Source organism: Cervus canadensis, chromosome 9, assembly GCF_019320065.1.
Source record: "Cervus canadensis isolate Bull #8, Minnesota chromosome 9, ASM1932006v1, whole genome shotgun sequence".
In the NCBI taxonomy this organism is placed as follows: domain Eukaryota; kingdom Metazoa; phylum Chordata; class Mammalia; order Artiodactyla; family Cervidae; genus Cervus; species Cervus canadensis.
The window spans coordinates 74,099,949-74,121,953 of NC_057394.1; the positions used below are offsets into that span (position 1 = coordinate 74,099,949).

The window sequence follows — 22,005 nt, forward strand, 5'->3', positions numbered from 1 at the left end:
TGTTAGGATAATATTTAATTTGTCAAGTAAAAAGTTAAAAGTAAGATTATACTATAAAGAAATACCACATTTATGTACTCAAAATAAATATAGCATGCAACAAAAAAGAATTAAAGTTAAACATAATCTGTATTTCCATACAGAAACAAAAAGTAAATGAGATATGACATGATTATGGGAAACAAAATGCAGAGATTTGACCACTAATTTCTACTCGTTTTTTAAAATATTCAATTAATGTATATATCATATGCATTTATTTAGGAAGGATAATTTCTATTACAAACTAATCTAGTGGTACCTGAAATAATCACTGGGCTGCTAAGGCAACACTGCAAATAATAGAGAAACAACCCTGATGTAAACACCTGGCAGGAAATGCAATAGACGAAAGGCATCCTGTGATATTAAAATATTAGTTGCCAAAAAATGTGTTTATCATTTCCAAGCAGAGTAAACAAAGCTGATAATACATGAGCGCCCACAAAATAAGCATCTTCTATAGATGAGAAAGACAACATGACCCAAAACGGTTCACTGCTGTCTAGAAATTTTTTACTTTAGTTGATTTAACTTTGGTATAAAATTCAGAATGTATGTTTGTTTATTATAAATCTCTGGCTGAATATTTAGATACTGAAATAACTATACATATTGAAAGAAAGAAAGGGAGACGAAAGAAAGAAAGATGCTACTGAACTTGGCTACAAAGATTTATAGTTTGGCTTTTGAACTACTCTATAAGGACCTCCTACTTTCATATGTTTATAAAGGTTAAAAATAATACATTTAAAATATATGAGTTATTTGTATATTAAGTAGTAGCAAGATGTTTTATGTTAATAAACAGAAAAACTTAACCCAAAACCCTGATAAAATGAGAATATAGCAAATATCATTCTACATTTTTGTGTAATTAAACAAGATTAAATTGCCATTTATATACTGCCTACTTATAAATACTTGAGATGATTATGAATAGAACCAGTCTAAATCTAGATGTAAAAATTAAATAAAAAGGAGATAAATGATGATGAAATTTCAAATAATTAGAAAAATGTTAAGTACCTGTACTTGTTGGTGAATTTATTTCTTGTCTGATGTTTCTACCTGGTTGGCTTCCAGTTCTTGCAGTCTCTCGCTGGGGTTCTAAAATGTCACGATACTTGGAAACCATCAGAACCGAAATGAAGTAAACAACAGCTAGAGCTAAGAACTGTGCCTGCTTGCTATCATCCTGCGTAAAATGAAAAGGTAGTTTTGACACTCAGAAAATTTTAAGTATAAGTTCTCAGAGTATAAGAAACTATTCCTGTCTTATTTTCTTTATGGAGGAAAACATATGACATTTAACTTTTGCTGAAACTTGGTAAGCATATACTGTTAGCATTATCTAAGTATATATTAAAAAAAAAAAACTCTAGAAACATACCATCTGATTTATAGGTTGAAATGTAAGTTAAAAAAATGAGAATGTTAAAATTTTGCTGAATATGCCACAAAATTTATTATTTGTCCTCTCCACTAGCATCTATTACATCTATAACATCAGAGAATGCATATTTATAAGATATGCAGATAGCACAATTTGAAAAGAAAAATTTAATGTCTGGCTAAAAATGTCAAGAGTTTCAAATACTATAACTGAAAAATAGTAACAGAATAAAGTTACTGTTGGAATACAGATACAGTTTTAACATATCACTACCTGAGCAGGAAATATGAGTAAAATAAGGGAGATATAAAAATCAGGGAGCATAAAGCATGAATTTTATACAAGTTCAATATGGCAGCTTCAGAAAAAGCTAATGCAATGTTTGACACATGAACAGATAAAAATAAATAACAGCCCCACTATTCTGTACTGGAAAAATAACCTCATTTTTCCAGTGCAGAATTGGGAGCCAATATTTGAGGCTCCAAATTTCAAAAGCTCAATGACAAAATGAAGAAGTTATTCCAGAGGATAGCAGTGAAGTGGTAAAAGATCTGAAAAAGATTGACCATGTTAGGATAAACAGATAATAGTTATTCATTTCTTTGAATCAGAACTGCATATAACATTGAAAGCTCTATTGAAAAAGCCTAGGTAATTATCCTATAGGGATAAAAATATTAAATGACCTCTAAAACTATTTTCAGATTAGACTATATTTAAGGAATCATAAATAGATGGTTATTAGGCCTTTTTTCTAAGTTAGGTAAAAGTGATGCCTCAAACCAAAACCGCAAGTAATTACCACGGCCCATAGATAAAACAGAAATAAGGAAAACAAACATGCATTAACATCTATTAATTCCATAAACAGTCACTTTACATTCATTACTTCATTTAAGCACTATGTGAACAAGACTCAAAATTTATGTGCATTTGTCAGAAAAAAAAAGCAAACAAGAACTACTTACAGATGACTTAATACTCTGAAATAGAATTAGTATAGATAATGGAGAAAACAACCCAAATAGATTACATTTGTCCTGAAATATTGTGAATTTAGTGTTTCATACTCTGTGGGTAACAGACAGCTTTTAAATACATTACTTTTCCTTAAATACCTAAATTTTAAAATCTCATATGTTTCTGAACTTAAGGCAACCTAAAGTGACTTGAACAGTTCAAAGGTCAAGTAGAAATCTTATAATATCTACAACTGACTTTAAAATATAACAATTAAAAAATACTTTCAATTTTTGAGATTATTTAAAAGAAAAAAAGTTTTCCTTGGAGTTTATGAAATATGGTGGTAAAAGAGAGAGAATGCTTTGGAATAGCCTAATTTGGGATTCTGACCCTACCTCATCCTAGCTGTGTGATCTTAATACTTCTTAGTCTTAAGCTTTCTCTTAACCTTTTACTGAAAGCTGAGGGTAATATATATGTGTCTGATACACAGTGTAAATTGAATGAACAAAAGTTATGTTACCTCAATGATGTTTGGAAGGAACACCAGAACATTCCCTTCCTTCGGAAGAAGGCTAATAAGAACCATTGTAGGGTTATCTGATATACAATAGTTACATAACATCCATAGATATTAGAAAAATTATACAATCCACCATAATAACCTGATACAGAACTTACTAACAATTTAAAGGCCATGTCACACAACATAAATTCCTTCTATGTTAGGTCTGAGTGAATCTCTTGGAGATGAAAACATGATCCGTGTTTAAATCATCTATCATTTAAAAAAAATTCTTCCACAATACATTTTTTTTTCAGGATAAATAATTCCCATTTCTGAATGGTTAAACTGTTAGTAAGTATTTTTTTCTAAGTCCAGATTATGCAGATCCTTACAACAAGATTTTTACACTATTAATGTGTTTTATCTCCCATTTTAAAAATTACTTTACTTTTATTATGAAAGCAATATAAATTCATTATAAAAAACTGAAAATTTAAAAAAGTACAAAATAAAAAGTGTTTACCTAGAGATAATAACTGGCAGCATTTGGATGCCTTTTTTTAAATGAAGGTGAACATGTGCATGTACATATACTTGACACACAAAAATGCAGTATTTGTGTAGTCTAAGTACTTTCGTATAGTGCTTCTTTCCCTTACAATATATCGGGAGTATTTTACATGTCACAAAGTTTCCCTCAAAAATATGATTTTAATAGCTATATAACTTTTTGCTAAATGAATATACTGTGATTTATTACGCTCTGTGTTGGATATTTATGATGTTGCCAATTTTCCTGAGGACAGCTCTGATAAGCACATGATGAGTAGAACCAATGGGTCATAGGCATCAAATCTGTAAGAGCTTTAACACAATGTAAAAAGCTATTTAAAAAGTGTATCCAATTTCTACTCCTACCAGTGATAAATGATAGAGCACTTTCAGTGTACCTTTGTAATGACAGATACTATTATTTTAAATTTTTAGTTTTTGGTAAAAATATCTTACTCTGGTTTAATTTGCATTTCTTAGACTGCTAGTTACACTGACTTTTAAATCATATCTTTATCACCTTATTTTCATATATCATATCTACTGCCTATTCTTCAGTTGGTACGGTTGCAATTTTCTTAGTGATTTATAAGAACTGTTATACATTAAAAAGAATGTGAATTTTTCTATTATATATTTCTACCATGTAGTATGTATTAAATATTTTAACCACTTTCTCAAGTACAAAGTACTCTATCCAAGTTATTATTAAATGCAAATTTAAAATATAAATGTCTATGTTTCATAAATCATCAATTAAAAAAAGAAAAATAGAATCCAAAATTGCTGATAAATAACAACTGTAATAAGAAGTACTACCAACATTGAGTCTGCTGTGAAATGCTATGGATGCTTCTACACAGTTTGTGGAAGGGCCAATCTTATTTTTACTTACTTTGAATAATTGATCATATAATTGGAGGGGTCTATGAAATTCTATCTTTAAGCTATATTTTCAATACGCTTTAAAAAAAAGCAATCTTTCTAACTCAAATTCCCATTGGTATCTCTATTTCTAAATGCAGATTCTTCTCTCAAAAGTAATTGCCCCCAAAAGTAATTCCCAAGAATATCTTTATGAAGTAATCTCTTTTACCAATAATACAAGGAACATTGATAATAAAAAGATATTCAGAACCTAGAGATGGAGCAAGGAATACTAAAAGACAGGAATTGTTATTCAAGATAAAATCAGCTATAACCTTCGAAGTTATCTCCATTCTTAGTATACATACAAATTAACTATAATTTTCACATCATTAAAAAGTAACATGAGTAAGCTTTCAGCGAAAGCTAAGCTCAATCATTTTACAAATAGAAGCGCATTATAAACCTACAATCCCTGACACTAGGACACTGAGTTTTAAAATGCAAGTTTCCTATGAAATTTAAATTATTTTACACAAATTACAGTGAAAAGTGTTCTTTTTTTTCCGGGAAATCAAGCAGGCGTAACTCACCACATCCCGAAAGACAACTGCACGTAGGCGATTGATATCAACATCCTGAAGAAGCCTATCGGGATCCTTAATTGGAGAAAGGTTACCTGGAACATTCTCTAGAGGAGTCTTAAAAAAGAGAGAGAGAATTGTGAAAAAATAGTGTAATACAGAAATTTATATTAATTTCTATTAATAATACCTTCAATTTTGTAATTAAGCTGGCCACACACTTTACCTCCTCTTATCACTGAACAATATTTATTGACAATAATGTTATAAGTGGGCACTTCTGTTCTCTTCTACTTTTACCATGGTTTCACTTACTAATGTTCTTGTTCTTCATCTGCATAGCTACTGCTATAGATAAAGGCTGGAGGACTGTGGCGGAAAAAAAGACTAAACACTTACTCTGGGCTCAAATCTCTCCCGTGTGACCTCAAGCTTGTTACTAACTTTTTCTAAGCTTTACATTCCCTACCTCTAGTTAACAAGCCTCTTTAAGTCATCAGGTTCATTTATCTGTCATGTTTTCATAATATGTGAGATTATTATGTTACATTATTATATGAAATTTCATCTGTGAAAGCATTCCATGATCCACAAAAAGTCAGAAAAGGTAAGCAAAAAATGTTTTACTCAGGCCTTAATATTAAAGCTGAAAGACATTAAAGATCATTACCACTAAAATCCTTTTTATATCAGAAGACACAAAAATCCACTAATTTTAGGTAACATGTCACATAGCAAACTCGTAAGACTGCCAAGATCCCTGAAATTCAGTCAAGTACTTTTTCACTTACAAAACATAAGAATTGTGTGGATTAAATTAGATAATGTATGTAAAGTATCAAATACAATTCCTGCATATAAAAGTAACTCTTTTATTATTTTATTTATTTTATTATTAACTAATAATAAACAGGCCTCCTTCTATTTTCTATAAACCTCAACTATACTATTCCACTCTTAAATTAAAATATTTGATTCTCTTGCAGCACATGAGTACAGTATTTGAAGGTTGATAGTTACTTTACTTCCATTACAATTCCAAAACTTACCAGCTATATAAGCTTAGGTGAGCTTAGCTTTAATATTTAAATAATAGGCTAATGATCTTTATCAAAGGATGATTAAAGAAATAATATACTATTTACAATACAGCTGAAAAAACTACATATATTTTAATTTACATACTACTTTACAGTTTACAAAGTACTTCTATGTCCATAATCTAATTAGACATGTGTTTTGTAGGAAAATCTTATTTAATACATCCTTTTTAGAAAATATAAAAAATGAGGCCCAAAGAAAACGTGTGGCTAACGCAAGTCCACTCAGGTTCGTAACACGTTGAAATTATAACTATGGTTTACTTACTCAAGTGCCACATTAAAAATGCATAAAAATGGGGAAACAACTCTCACAAACTTGGTTCACTGATTCTCTGTTTTGAAACATGTTTTCTTACCAAGTCAGCTTTTCCTCTAATAGTTCTATACTCATAACTTATAATCTAATTTTCATTGCTAAGGTTCTTCCTAAAAGGACAGATTAGCTCAAATATCATGAGTTTCCTGCTCATTGAGCTTTTCTGTCCATATTCTATCATCAGTGTACTATTAGGTTGGTATACAAGTAATTGTGGTTCAGACCATGAATTTTAAATCATTATAACTAGGCTGAAACACATCTTTATTAATCAAAACAGGAACCATTACAATCAACACATTTTGCCAGCAAGAAATAAGTTTTGCTTATTCCTGTAGCATAAAAATCTATGCTTCAGGATTCAGTGAACTCTTGGAAAACTTTTCTGCTTCTTGCTGGTTGTGGAACCATTTTTCCCTGCACAAAGGTGTCAAGAGGCTTGAAGAAGTGGTAGTCGATTGGTGAGAATTCAGGTGAATAAGGCGGCTGAGGCAAAACTTTGAAGTTCAATCCATTCAACTTTTGAAGTGTTGGTTGTGCAATGTGTAGTCGGGTGTTGTTGTGGAGAAAAACTGGGTACACAAATAACTAGAAGCAACACTGCTAATGTGTTTGCATTTAATTTTCTAAGCAATGGAGGGCTTTGTGGAGACTCGTCAACAGTAAAATAACATATGGTTTAATTATTCTAGGAATGTGTCCCTAACAGTAGTGAAAAAGTAAGAGGCTATAAAACAGATAAGCTAAATGTGTGGTTGTTCTGACTGAAAACTGCAAAAGTTTGAAGCAATAGAATTTTTTTTAATGAATTAAACTCTTACTTCATTCCTTCACTTATTGAACCTTCACTGGTCAGTGTCAAACATCTAATTACAATCACCATGAGTGGTAAAGAGACATACTAAGTTTTACAGAAATATCAAACAAAGGAACCTCCTCTAGACTGAGCTGGCAGTGAAGGTATTAGAAAACATTTTACTCAAAGTTGAACTTAAGCTAATGCCAAAAGTGGAACATATTTACTGGGGTGAAAAATAAGGGTGGGAACTTGAAGAAAAACAAAGCCATGTAAAAGTTAAAAAGTTAAAAAAATTCTTCTGATGAACTGTATGAAGTCTACAGTGTGACTGAAATAAAACAGTAATACACAATAAAAGAGTAAAAGCAAGGGTAAGAGATTCCAAGCTGTAGCTAAAGTAAGCAACAAAAACATACAGGAACTAAAAATCGCTACTGAAACTTTGGAAGTGATGCAAATGGTCATATGTAACTATGAACACATGTTAAATAGAGCTAATTTAGAATGACAATCACTGCTGCATTCTGAAACACTGTATACCATACACGCTCATTTCATGGGTATTCAACAATTTTTGTTGAATGCCATGGGAATTCTATCCCCCAAAGCATAACCATTTAAAAAGTACATTATTCATACACAGAACTTGGTGAAAATTTAACTACTGAAGTTAGTAATAGTTAAGAACTTTTCAGCTATGAACTGATATAATCTTTATAAGAATCGTATGAATTAGAAATTACTAGAATCTTCCTTTGAAAAATGAAAGTGTTAGTCGCTCAGTTGTGTCCGACTCTTTGCGACTCAATGGACTGGAGCCCATCAGGCTCCTCTATCCATGGAATTCTCCATGCAAGAATACTGGAATAGATAGTCATTCCCTTCTCCAAGGGATCTTTCTGATCCAGAGACTGAACCCAGGTCTATGCATTGCAGGCCAATTCTTTAGCATCTGAGCCACCAGGGAAGCCTAACAATTTGGAAGAAAAGAAGCCAGCACTGGAGACTCCTTGTCACTTTGTGCTCACAAACTTAAAAAAAAAAAAGGCAAGTTATATTTAACTTAGAAAATGTTTAATTACCTTGGAAGCTGCTGTGGCAGTCACACCTTGGGGAGCTTCTTGAGGTTTACTGCTTCCAAGGGAAGATTTGTTCCCTCTGTCTCTCTGTCTCTGCCGACATTCTAAACAGTTTCTCACAGCAACACAGCAAACTATTTTAAAGAATGAAAGCATATTATTAATATAAATTGTTGACTCTGATGTTATTTTTAAAAGTTGCTTGGTTCTATTTTTTCTTTCTTTCAACTTTCACCATCCCACTATTGTTCATAAAATCAACCAGATCAATAAATATTTTTAATTAGAAAATACAGTAATGAAAAGCACACAAAAAAATTCATGTAATTAAAAAAGTGAAAACAAATTACCATAAACTATCAACCAACTCAAGAAACAACACTACTAGGATATTTGAGGCTCCCAATATATCCTTCCTTATTCTATCCCCTTCCATCCTTCAAAATTCTTAAATTTTTGATTAAAATTAATTAAAAATGTATTCATATTTGATGATTTTTTAAAATAATAATTATCTGCCCACAATTTGACTATCTTTTGGCTATACAGAGCACGGCTCCCCATTTTAGGAAATAATAACGAGGTACATCTGTACAGCCGCGTCTCACAAGTCCCAATATCAACTTGTTTTCATGGTGGCAAAGTCACCTTCATCAACAAACATTCAATAATTATGTACTTGCTTTCTATTTACTTAATTATTACAAGAAGCAGCAAAGCATAGTAATAAATAGTACAGATTTTGGAATCAGTCCCCATAAACTTGAATCTGGCTTTGCCACTTATGAGCTGTGTGATCTTGGGCCAGCTGCTTCAACTACCTGTGCCTCAGTCTCCTCATGTGTAAAATGAGTACAAACACAGTGACTTCCTTAGAGGACTACCCTGAGGATTAGCTGGATCGATATATGCAAAGTGCTTAGAAGAGTAAACAGTACATATTGATACATTAATTGTTTACCTCATTATTACTCACCTAGAAAACTTCCCTGTGAATGATAAAAACCAAATCTGCTAAAAATTACCATTTAAAAAATGAAATCAGCAGTAAAACTTAGGAATATATTCAGAAATAAAAGTTCTAAATAACCAAATAAATGCTGTTTTTAAGATATTCAGGCATTAAAAAATATTTCTCTTTCTCACAAAGCTCAATCTGTCAGCTATTATTAAATACCAATGGAAATGTCCATATGGCCCACAGTAAATAATCGTACACCTCTTGGCTGAAGTTATCCATGTGGTCAATCTCTCCCTAATACAATGTGAAATGATTCGTTGCAGGAAATACAAAATGGCAGTAAAAAGTAGATTTATTCCACCATTCTTAAATCAAGCTCTTATTTCTTTCTTGGATTAGAAACTTGTACCCTGAAACTATACATATGAAGATTTTTACATAACCTTTTAAATAATGGGTGAAAAGAATACATGTCAAGAACATCCTATCAAATGCCTTATTACTTTCTCATATCCTCCCTGTTCGCACTCTAAGGCAAGTAGGAAAACAGTAGCCATTTTTGTCTGAAAACAGTAGTTGTCTGGTCCCCTGTATGACTAAACAGTAAAATTAAATTTTGCCTTTATAAAAGGTAAAAGATGTAAGAATGAATACTGCCTAAGGAATTGGTCAAATTTACTAAGAGTTTTCAGGGCTAAATTTTATTTGTAACACAAGATAGCAACAAAAAAATCGTAGCTATAGTAATATCTACTAGTATTAAATGTTCATTCTGAAAAACAGTGAGACTGGCATAGTCAGTTTTATCCTTTAGCATTGTTTATAAAACTATGCTATGGGTTTTCTGATTTATTTGTGGGCCCAGGATAACTGGCCTGTGTTTTCATGTACAGAAAAAGAAAAGAATTCATAAATGGATTTACATTAAAATCACTTCAATGAAAAATGCTATTGTCCTACTGATTTTGAAAGAGCTCAAAATATATTTGACTTTATTTCAAATTTCGTTGTTGTTCAGTCTCTAAGTTGTGTCCGACCCTGCAACCCCATAGACTGCAGCACACCTGTCCTTCACTCTCTCCCAGTGTGCTCAAATTCACAGTTCATTAAGTCAGGATACTATCTAACCATCTCAATCCTATGCTGTCCCCTTCTCCTTTTGTCTTCAATCTTTCCCAGCATCATGGTCTTTTCCAATGAGTCAGCTCTTCGCATCAGGTGGCCAAAGTGTTAGAACTTCAGCTTCAAATTAGAATCCATTAAAGATTTATCCCATGAAATCTCCAATGTGATGATACTTTATTTTTAATTTAGTAATTCTACATTACATAATCAAATTGTATCACTGAAACTTTATGTATCACAGAATATACAAGAATACTCTGCAGGTACTTACACAACACGCGCCACGACTCTCCACGGACTTACCCAGCCTCAGGCACTGCCGCATTAAGCCTCCAGAAGACATGTTTTTTTCAGCTTCAATCTCACTAAAATTCAGGGAGCTGGCAAACACGAGTACGTCAACCATGGCCATCAGTCGGCTGAGGAAAGTTACTGCTGTTTCCGCGGACATGCCTTGTGTCACTTCAATATTTTCCAATTCCGTCTTTAAGAAAGTAGATTTACATCTTGTTTAAAATTTGGAAATATAATACATGCACATACATACTGCAGCTTAACAGTAGTTTAGTATATTTAGTATATTTTGTAAACAAAATAAGCTATAAATCATAAAGTAATTCCATATAGTATAAGAGATGATTATCAAGCTCATTAGCTTAGCTATGAATTATCTTCAAATAAAGAAAAAATTGATTTTTAAAATCAGTGTTAGATTTAAATATCATTACTTGTAAAAACCACATTCCAAACTTAAGATTTCATAAAGATACTTAGAAATAATCAATGTAAATATTTATACTAGTTTTGTTCTATTTTAAATTTGTTAACAAAGACATGCAACTCATATTTCTTTCCTAAAATCCTCATTCTTATTTATAAAAATATGCTAATTTTTCTTTCTTATGAATGTATGATAATAGGAAAGGTATATGGCACTTTCCTTTGATATCAAAGGGAGACAACTGTCAACTGTCCAATTAGAATATATGACAATTTCTTATCCATTTCAGAATAAATGAGTAAGAAACCACGAGGTACCTTGTATGAGTAACAAAAATCTAGGGTAAAAATACTCAAGATCATTAATTCCTCTACCACTATTAACCAGTGACACTAGCAATAAGAATAATCAGTAGCATTTTAGACTGGCAAAGCTGTACTTTCACTAAAATACTGTCTATGCTAAAATATAATTTTCTGCTTTGAAAGGAAATGGTACAAAGTATTCTGTTTTGTAAGATATATAACTTTGCATCTTTTAAGCAATAGCAACATTTCTTCTTTTATTTTTCATTGTATGTTATACAAGATTTTAATTATTTTGGTTCATTATGCTGCTGCTAAGTCGCTTTAGTTGTGTCCGACTCTGTGTGACCCCAGAGATGGCAGCCCACCCGGCTCCCCTGTCCCTGGGATTCTCCAGGCAAGAACACTGGAGTGGGTTGCCATTTCCTTCTCCAATGCATGAAAGTGAAAAGTGAAAGTGAAGCCACTCAGTCGTGTCCGACTATTAGTGACCCGATGGACTGCAGCCTACTAGGCTTCTACATCCATGGGATTTTCCAGGCAAGAGTAGCGGAGTGGGTTGCCATTGCCTTCTCCTGGTTCATTATGACTGGGCCTCATTTTCTCAGTGCCTCAAAAACAGAGAAAAGTAAGGAATACTTTATAAATAAAAAAATACTACTGTTTAAATCATCTGAAAATGGGCAAGCTAGCCATACTGATTAACTTTACTTTTTCACCAAATGATAAATTCAACTACAAAGTAAACATGTATTATAGGTATCTGCTCCATTTAATGCTCCACTTGACATAATTCACACCCATTATTCTACATAGACATATACCCACTCACATTAACAGGGAAATGTCAGCAGGAAACACATTAAAAAACAACCTCTTCAACACTTCTTGTTTAAAACATGGGTAAGACAAATGATAGCTGACTAGAGCAAGCACTTATATAACTAAATGATTATAAATGGAGTATAAAAAGGAACAACCTTTATCCCTTCCATTTAACATCAAAATATTGTTAAAACATTCCCTCTAAGAGGAGCTTGGAAATAGACAATTTTTTTTCAACTGTTGATTTATAACATTATGCCAATTCAGCTTCTATGGCCTAAAGAAATTAATTTCATTACTAGGATGTTTTTAAAAATAAAGATTCCTTATTTGCTAGCACTTCACTGATATACAGCATCATTTCATAGCATGAATTAAAAATTTGTTATAATAGAATAAAGGCAAAAAATGAAAATTTATATAAAACCTCCTTTTAAAATCTCAGTTATGAACATAAGTGTTTTACAATGGAATGGAAGATCTGGCCATTGCTTAGGCCTATTAAGCATTCTGAAAACTTTCACAATATTAGAATTTTAGGGTATCTATACATGGATTCTTAAAGAAATTCATCATTTTGAATTAGGAAAATTATGGAAATCTAACTCATTTTATTAATTAATGATTTTATTTTGAAGTCTTTTGGGGTCTATAAAGTGCAAACATCAAAATATTCAATTTTAAATTAATAAATTATATAGACATTATAAACAGCATTATTAATCATCCATGAAATTTGCCAAACTTCTATTTTTGAATAAACAAAATAAAATAAAATTTTAAAATAATAAGTATTCTTAACACAACTAATAACCTAAAAGGAAGTTCCCATTAATTCTAATTAAAAGCAGTTTATAAATATGATGAAATGTTATATAAACATCATAATACAGGTCTAAAAATAAAGAACATCCACATATGATTATTATTAAATCTTAATATATATTCTTTCAGTGACACCTGTTAAAATCTGGAGGTACATATGACTGAAATATTATTGTTTTCATTATATTATGACAGTTTAGTCTGAAGATTAGTGTGAATAATAAAACAGTAATTCATCAGTGCATTGGGAAAATAACCCTCCAGTGAATCTTTCAAATATGCCTAATGTTAAAGATGGTATGGAAACTCAAAATATAACCAAGTCAAAAACTTCATAAATAAGCAAAAATAAAATTTAAAACTGAAAACCTGAAAAATTACTAAAGTAATACTAACCTTAGAACCCTGGACATGCATTAGACAAAACAGACAACAGACCAAAAAAAGTACAAGAAAAGAAAATCATTAAAATTAAATGAAAATACAATGTAAAATTGAAACACAAAATAATATATTAAAAATTATATCTGATTATTTTCTTAAAAGCAAAAATACTCAGAAGAGATATTCATTTTATAAATTACATGATTAAGATTAAATATCAAATAGACTTCTCTTTATTTTTTCCATTAGAGTAACTTCCCAAATAATACATATGTAAATAAAGTTCATATATTATAAATATGCAAACTCTATTTTACAAAATAAATATCTTTTCCTAAAAAATGACCAAGGAACATTTCAATAAACAAACTGACATAATGTCTCTGTAAAAGCCCTAACTTACTATCAGTTTAAGCAGAAATGACAGAAAAATAAACTATACCAACACCTTCTAAAATTTTCATTAAGGAATCATGCTATTTTGTTTCCTAAAATATTTGGAGCTCTTCTTAAAGAACAAAATCTCCAGGAATCAGTAAGACAATAAAATATTTGAGTGATTCTAACTTAAAAACCACTCTCCTTTGCTAGAAAAGAACTTACTGATACACTAAACAAGATTGCATGTGAACTAAGATAATCACAGAGACTTTGTACCAAGTTTCAGAGTATTACTAAGAATTATATTTTAAAAACTAGATACAATTAAGCTTCATGATAAAGTCAACAACTGTTCTTAATCTTGGAGTTTTGACATATTTCTAAACACTATTTTCAAAGAGTGAGTGCTGTGCTGTGCTTAGTCACTCAGTCGTGTCCAACGCTTTGCGATCACATGGACTGTAGCCAACCTGGCTACTCTGTCCATGGGATTCTCCAGGCAAGAATACTGGAATGGGTAGCTATTCCTTTCTCCAGGGAATCTTCCTGACTCTGGGATCGACCAGGTCTCTTTCACTGCAGGTGGATTCTTTGCTGAGTACAGGAGAACATTTAAAAGCATTCTGAGAATACGGAAGTATAGTAAGTGTTGTGAGATAAACAAAACAAAGAAATTATTACTGGTTTTTCCAAATTTATTAGCTACATTTTCTAATAATGGTAAGAAAAGGTAAAACTAAAACTAAGTCCTTATCTTTATTTTTTGCCAGAAATTGTTGCTCTTCATTCTTATGATTATAAAACTATTAGGAAAAGCAGACATATCAGTCTTTATTATTTTTCTGTAACAGAGAATGAAACTGAATGAAATTCTAAACATTCAGTATTCTGGATTTTTGACCAAAAGGGTTGACCACAACCCAGAAGTGATTATGCAATTTGTAGCTGATTTACGTTCTTTGTTTATCTTCATTTTTTCCCTCCAATTCCTTGCTTTCATTCATGACCAACTTGGAACAAAGTGTAGAAAATAAGTGAGAGGAGTCAACTGACTAGTGATGGAAACATTAACTTCAAAACCTCAAGGACAGTAACAAAATAATGCAGGCTAAGTTGCTTCAGTTGTGTCCAACTCTTTGCAACCCTATGGCCTGTAGCCTGCCAGGCTCCTCTGTCCTTGGGATGAACTCTCCAGGCAAGAATACTGGAGTGGGTTGCTATTTCCTCCTCCAGTGGATCTTCCCAACCCAGGGATTGGACCTGCGTCTCTTATGTCTCCTGCATTGGCTGGCAGGTTCTCTGCCACTAGCGCCACCTGAGAAGCCCAAATAAAAATAATGCTCCTTCCCAAAACCAGACTAGTCAAGCTACATACTAAGAATTTTAAATTTTTTTAGCTGACTATTTAAGTTAAACTATTGTTCTAATTTGAAGACTTGCAACTATTTTTGTAACTTATTTTCTATGCTACATAACATTTTATATAATCTAGATAAAACTGAAACTCTAATATTCTTCAATTTCAAGGTGTCAGTATAACACAAATAATGTATATCTGTACTCTTTTTTTCCTTAAAGTTTCCACTGAAGTATTTCTTTAGAAGTAAGATTAAGCAGCTGCGATTTTTTCATGTGATGACACTACAACAGTTACAACACAAATGCTATTCTTAGTATGAATTATGGTATTCATATAAGGTCCCAGGGCAGAAAATAGACCACCTCTATACCAATGCCATGGAGACAGCAGACAAAAAGATTACACCATTTTACTTTTTGCCATCAAAGTGGATCACCCATAATAACTAACATGGCTCAAATATCCTATTTTAAACTTCAGAGTTCTACATTTGACAGGCTTGTTTTGTAAACGGGTGATCATTCTATCATGATACAATTCTGAATAAAAAGCTCCAAAAGGAAGTAAGAGGGAAACATTCGGGAAGAGCCTTCTCCATCTAGTGACATTACCTAACTTAAGTGTCACAAGTTCCTGTGGGGTAAGTAAAATTAGCATTGTTAAAACGAAGAAATTAAAGTTGACATCATATCTAGTAAGTGGTAGAACCCAGGTTAAAATACAGATTTATCTTATGCTAAAATGCAAACGCCTTCAGTTAAATCCTAACTGAAAAGAAAACCGTGTCTGAATCTCATTGATTATTGGAAAACAAGCTTGTTTTTGATGAAAAGGAGTAAATTATTTGAGATACACACTTATACTGAGAAATAGAAAAGCTATCTTCCTGGGTTGAGCTTCTAATAGCGATTTATAAAGAATACTTAGCATTCTACTTACCCACTCAAAATTGCATACAATTTCAACATTAGATGTGTCAAATGCTAAAAAAATTTAGTTGGTTGCATGTGAAAAAGTTACATATCTTCTACTAAAACATAATGACCATAATATTCAGTGAATTTGTTGAAATTAACTTTGATAAATGCTCATTAAGTAAAATGCAAGCTCTTATTTAATAGGAAACCTGGATTTATCTTACACTAACGACTAAATTTTAACGAATTTTTAATTTAATGCTTTACACTGAAACATTATACTATGGTGTTCGTATTTTAGGTCAAAATGGTGCTGTAAGTCAGTGGTCAGCAACCTAGGACCCACAAATCAAATATAAAGTTTTATTGAAACACATTCACATATACTCCTCTGTGTTATGACATATGTCTGCTTTTGCAAACAACAGCAGATTTAAGTAGTCAGACAGATACTAAACAGCCCTCAAAACCAAAAATATTTATTATATGATCATTTATCAACCACTGCATACCAACATTACTCATACTTATTCCTTAAATACATATCTGTATATAATGTATGAGTATTTTTAAAAACTCCACAAACCTGAACAATATTACAGATCACTCAAACATTAGTTTCAAATGTCTCTATCTCTCTTCATATATCTAGGATTGAAATTCTAGGGCATCCATGACGTTTCCCCCTTTGGTAACCTGCATATTGCCAATGTTTCCTTTTTGACTTATTCCATCCAGAATTCTCTTTCAGCTTTTTATATTAATATTTTAAATCTAATTTAAAGAAAGTTAACACAACATTGTAAATCAACTACACTCCAATAAAAATTTCTTTAAAAATCTAAGTTAAAAAGCTCCATGTCTTTAGTTTTAATTTCTTCCTTTATTCAATCTCCTCCTCGCTCACTTTTTCCCACTATTAAATTAAAATTTTAGCAAGAGAATTAGGCAATCAAGGAGCAGAAAACATTGCTCGAAATTGGCACCAACCATGTTTTCTCCCAGTAGGAAGTGGGAGAAAAGGTTCTTGATATTTCTTTTAAGGAAGCAATTCATTCAAAGAATATAAAACTAGCTATGGTGTAGAAGCAGGCACAGGTGCAATCAGTTAATCAGCCAAAATAGCAGAAATACTGAGACAGACAATGAAGAAAAGTTTCTACAATTGAATGAATTCCAAAGTCTATTGAAAACAGTCTGAAGAAATAAATACTGCAGTTTTAACTTCTGAATATGGTAGTTATAACTGCACAGGTAATAATTCTGGAAGTCAAAATATCAGTATCTTTATCATACATTCATTATAAAATTAAAACAATGAGCAAATCTGGATAGTATAATTTAATTCATAATGTTTATTAACACTTTATTCATTATTTTCTCTACCTTGATGGAGATCTTCTAGTTTAGAAAACTCATAAATATTTCAAATCTATAAAAGTTTTCTTATTTACTGCTAATTTTATATAAAGATCGCTTCTGTTCTTCAGAAGATTTTAAAACAATATTATACTTTAAAGTAAATTTCAATATAACTTTTTAAAATTTCCTGATAACAATGATAATACTAAACATAAAAAAAAGTATATGATGGAGAAAAATCCCAGGATGAAACATTAAGTCAGTCTTCAATGGATAGAAGAGACAAAAACCTCTTCCTGTCTCAATATTAGAATATATTCTTAACATCACATGCAAGCCTCAATTTACCAGAATGTGGTATAAGTTACGAGAGGAAATCAGAGATTGAAGAGAAGGGATGGTATGTTACAGGATACCTGCACCTTCACACACCATCAGCTATTTTTCTTCCTGATTCTGTTTCCTTAGTCAACTGCTAATTTCACGACGGCCCTAATTAGGACCTGATCTGCTGCACTCCCTCCTGAACTAGCCTTGCCTTTGGAGACTCTTGAATAAATTTATGGATGAAAGAGAAGTACCATGTGTGAGGCAGAAGTGTGCTAAGGATGTATACACTCTTTTGCTGCTAATATTTAAGTTTCAGGGCTGCTTCAGGGATGATGACAAAGGGAGAGTGAGAAAAAGAGTCATGTAGAAAAAGCTTGTTAATGATAAAATAAAACCAGAGATCAGTTTGGAAACACTGTCTCACCAAGTAAAAGACATCCTAATAAAATGGCAAGCTTCTCTCTGGAAAAGTGATCTATTTCGGGCTTACGGATGAGTTTCCAATATGGCGGCAAGAACACAGTTATTAATATGAGAAGCATATTCTTGCCCATCTGAGCAATTAGCTATGGAGCTTGTTTTTCAAAATGTGAATCAAAGATATATTTGTATTTTTTTCAAAGATATATTTTTAAATGACAACTAAAACAGAGTTATTTATCTATTATATGTTAAATGGCATATAAATAACATTGAATGTCTTTCAACTTATGTTACTAGATTTTGATGTCTTACAAAGAGTAAGTCTATATTTTTAAAATATAAATCCTGAACCACAAAATCATGTCAGATAAAAATTCTAAAAGATGTCATATGACTAACATAAAGTTCTTTGAGATTTTTAAGTAGTGCCAAATTTTTCAAGTACAGAAAATCTTATGACATTTATAGTTTTTCTATTTGAGGTACCTAAATTTTAAGTAAGAAACACCCTAAGAATTCATCTGATTCTCTTTTTGAAGCAAATTACTGGCTTCAAGATTAAATCTCAGAGAACAGAAATATAAAGCTACTATATATAGCTTAATAGTAAGCTTAAAATAATATTTCAAGCTAATCATATGAGACTAAATATCTAAAGATGACTTTTCCTAATTTAGATTCATGACTCTGTTATATAATAAATACATACTTGTATTCCAAAATTCAAGATATACAGAACAAAAATTTTAAGTTTATTTTAATGTAGATTTGAAGAAATAAACAATATAGAGAAAATAAAGTTAAACCATTTATGATCATAGCTCTTCCTAAGGTATATTCATCAAAATTATCGGAAAAATATTTTCATAAACACACACAGCTGAAATCCAACACTGACAATTAAGAAGTGAGAATATAAATGTATGTAATTTCAAATTATATAGTTAAAAACTTTTCTCAGGGTGAACAAGTCTTGTTAAAATCCACGTTTATAGTATAGAACGTCACTGACATGCTCTGATAATGTAATTATAAAATGTAACCACTAGATGGAGTCAAAGTACTTACAGTTGGTGATGTAGCAGCAGAGAGCAAAGGCAGAATTCCTCCACAAGCAATGATGATGTTGTCTACCATTTGGGAAATGAGGTGAATTGTGTTATGTACAAAAATAATATTTTCATTGCTATTGACAAAATCCATTACAGACTTTGTGGAATGGCTAAAATAGCAGAAAGACAAAACACAAATGAACATTTCTTTGGTTTAAGAATAAAAAGTTTACAACTTATTTTTAATGTCATTTTTAAAGTGAAAAATAAGAGCTAGGCAAATTCAAAATGGAGTCATTAGAAAAGAAAATAATTTACAACAATTTAGATGTCATATTACCAAATCCAGCATTCATCTCATCATGGATTTTTTGTGAGTCCAAGCATATTAACTTATTATTTTGTTTCTGCTTAAAACACTACAGTGTACTAACTCAATTCAAAGACACATGACTAGGTCAATGAATTTGGCTAAAACATTTATTTTTGCCAAAAGCTAGTTGTTTGGTATTGAAAAGCAGAGGAAGTGGATAGTTAGCTGACAAATTGTTTTATCACCAGACCACAGCTCCAGCTTTGACCAGACATTGAAAACGTATACTGCTAGTCACAGAAGTTACATGATAGGGTAGCATAAATGAGTCAGTAAAAATTCAAGTACTTACTGCATAAAAGTGGAAAAGACCTCAAAAGTCAGCAGTGCAGCTTTGCCATACAAAACATACAATACCGATTCCCAAAAACACACACACACACTGCTTCCGTCTGTCAGTCAGGAATATGAACTGTTCTCTAACAGGAAAAACCCTACTCCATGATCAAATTTAAGTCAGTGATTCTAACCTTTTTAGAATTGCAAGACATCATCTATTATATCTTAGATCTCATGATGTTTTCTCATGTCCTAAAAACTAAAGTGCTATCTATCTTTTAAACTTTTTAAAAAATTTGTTAAATTACACAAAATTATGACTGGGGAATTTTATGAGAGTCCATGAAATAAAGCACAGAAAGACACACACAGTATGTTAAGAGAAGGAAAGTTGAGTATCACTCACTCAGCAGCTACTAAAATATAACAGGTAGTAAATTATATGTCTCTCCACACATTGATACTCATGTTAACAGTAATGCATTTCATGGTATTCCAGTCTCCTTATTTACCACCCCCCCAGGTAACTTAGCATGTAACATTAGCAATGGAAAGACCATTGTTTCTATCACGTAAGTAGACTAAGGACAAATTGACCAAATAAAATCAGAACTAAAAACTGTCTATGGCAGATGCTGATTACTTATGTAAAGTTATTTCTTTTTTCTCTGCTAATGTGATCTAGATTTTGTTCTATTGCTGAGCTACATCAGGTACAGGAAATATTGGTTTCACCACAGCTACTGTGCTTGTGAGCAGTATTGCCTGTGGAGGCCAATCATTATAATCCCATTCCTGTCTGCTGGTCATCGACTTAGAGAAAGCATATGATCCAGCTGACACATGAGATATCAATCAATAGGGAATTTTATGAGGGGCTTCACTTCGAAAAAGTAGAAGAACACAATCAGGAGGAAGTGGAGGAGAAGAAAAAGGAGAGAGAGGAGGAGGAAAAAAGACACAAGGAAGAAGAGGAAGGAGAGTGGGGTGAGAGCAGCAGCAGAGCCCTGCCTTCTAGTTGAGGGAAGTCTCCTGGGTTGAATTGATCCTGGGAGCCGAAGCAACCACCTTGAATCTTAGAAGGATAACCAAGAAAAGCAAAGGAAGTTATTTGTGTGTTATGAATATTGTGCCCCTGATTTTTTGAATCGCTGATGGTAGGGTATTGCTATGTACAGCCATCCACTTCCTAATTTATCTGCATATGACGTCTCAAAACTGATTAATTTGCTGCATATGTGCTATTACAAAATAAAATTGGAAGTGAGACAGGTAATTTTAACATTTATGTAGGCTTTGTTTTCTTTTTTAGAATTTATTTAAACTGAAAAACATAAAACAACTGAACTGCTTTTTTATGTTGTTTTCTTTAAATGATTATATCTGAAACGATGTCCACTTACCACTTAAACAGTACAAGCTCTAAAAATGATGTCATAGTGATTTTAAAATTTTAGCACTATATGTTAAATCTTATTAACAAGAATAAATGTAATATATGACATTAATTTTAACATTAAAAGATAAAATGTAGAAATTTATCTGAACCAGTATTGAACCTTTTTTTGTTTTACTCTCTTTTGTATATAGAATAGGCGATGCCAGATTTCAAAGTTTTGCTTTTTAATTAATTTAAGCCTAAATTCTTGATTAGTTTTTAATGTGAACCACCCCAGGTCATAACTCTTATGAAATCTTATGAAAATACTTATGTTTCTACAGAAACTTCAATGTTCTTTTTAATACATTTGTGAGATTTTTAATGATATAATTTACTTAATAATCAGGTGATTCCACTAATCTAAAATAGTCATTTTCCCCCCACTGAAAGTAGTCTTTTTTATAGAAAAAAAATATTTCTACCTCCTCCAAACATGTACATCTGTTTCTAATGCAAAGAGCAAATCGGTGAGAAGTCGCTGGTGCATTGGAGACCACTTAAACTCAGGAATGCGGAACATCGTGGTGCGTGGACCCGGGCTGAACTGGCGCCGCTGCTCCTCCGTCATTGGCATGCCTCGAAATCCTAAATCTACTCGGAGATCTCTGTCTTGTTGTGTGATAGACCGACCCTGAACAGCCTAGAGATGGAAAAGATGGACTTTTGTATAGTGCAAAAGAAATGTCTGATTTCAAAATGAAAACAGTTAAGTACAGTTAGGTGAGCAAAACT

The 22,005-nt window shown here is 31.9% G+C and overlaps 1 protein-coding gene across 10 annotated transcripts in view; it reads right to left on the reverse strand.

The window, feature by feature from the left end:
* Positions 1–22,005, reverse strand: part of NBEA (neurobeachin) — a 644,508-nt gene that overhangs the window by 413,693 nt on the left and 208,810 nt on the right. For 7 of the 10 annotated variants that reach the window (XM_043477413.1, XM_043477410.1, XM_043477412.1 and 4 more), the window contains 7 exons: positions 21,696–21,913; positions 19,197–19,350; positions 13,368–13,376; positions 10,599–10,779; positions 8,213–8,343; positions 4,922–5,029; positions 1,069–1,237 (listed from right to left, as the gene is read on the reverse strand). In XM_043477413.1, coding sequence (XP_043333348.1) covers positions 1,069–1,237; positions 4,922–5,029; positions 8,213–8,343; positions 10,599–10,779; positions 13,368–13,376; positions 19,197–19,350; positions 21,696–21,913 — 970 coding nt within the window. The remainder of the gene's footprint in view (positions 1–1,068; positions 1,238–4,921; positions 5,030–8,212; positions 8,344–10,598; positions 10,780–13,367; positions 13,377–19,196; positions 19,351–21,695; positions 21,914–22,005) is intronic. The other 3 variants (XM_043477415.1, XM_043477416.1, XM_043477408.1) reach the window with 1 other exon arrangement.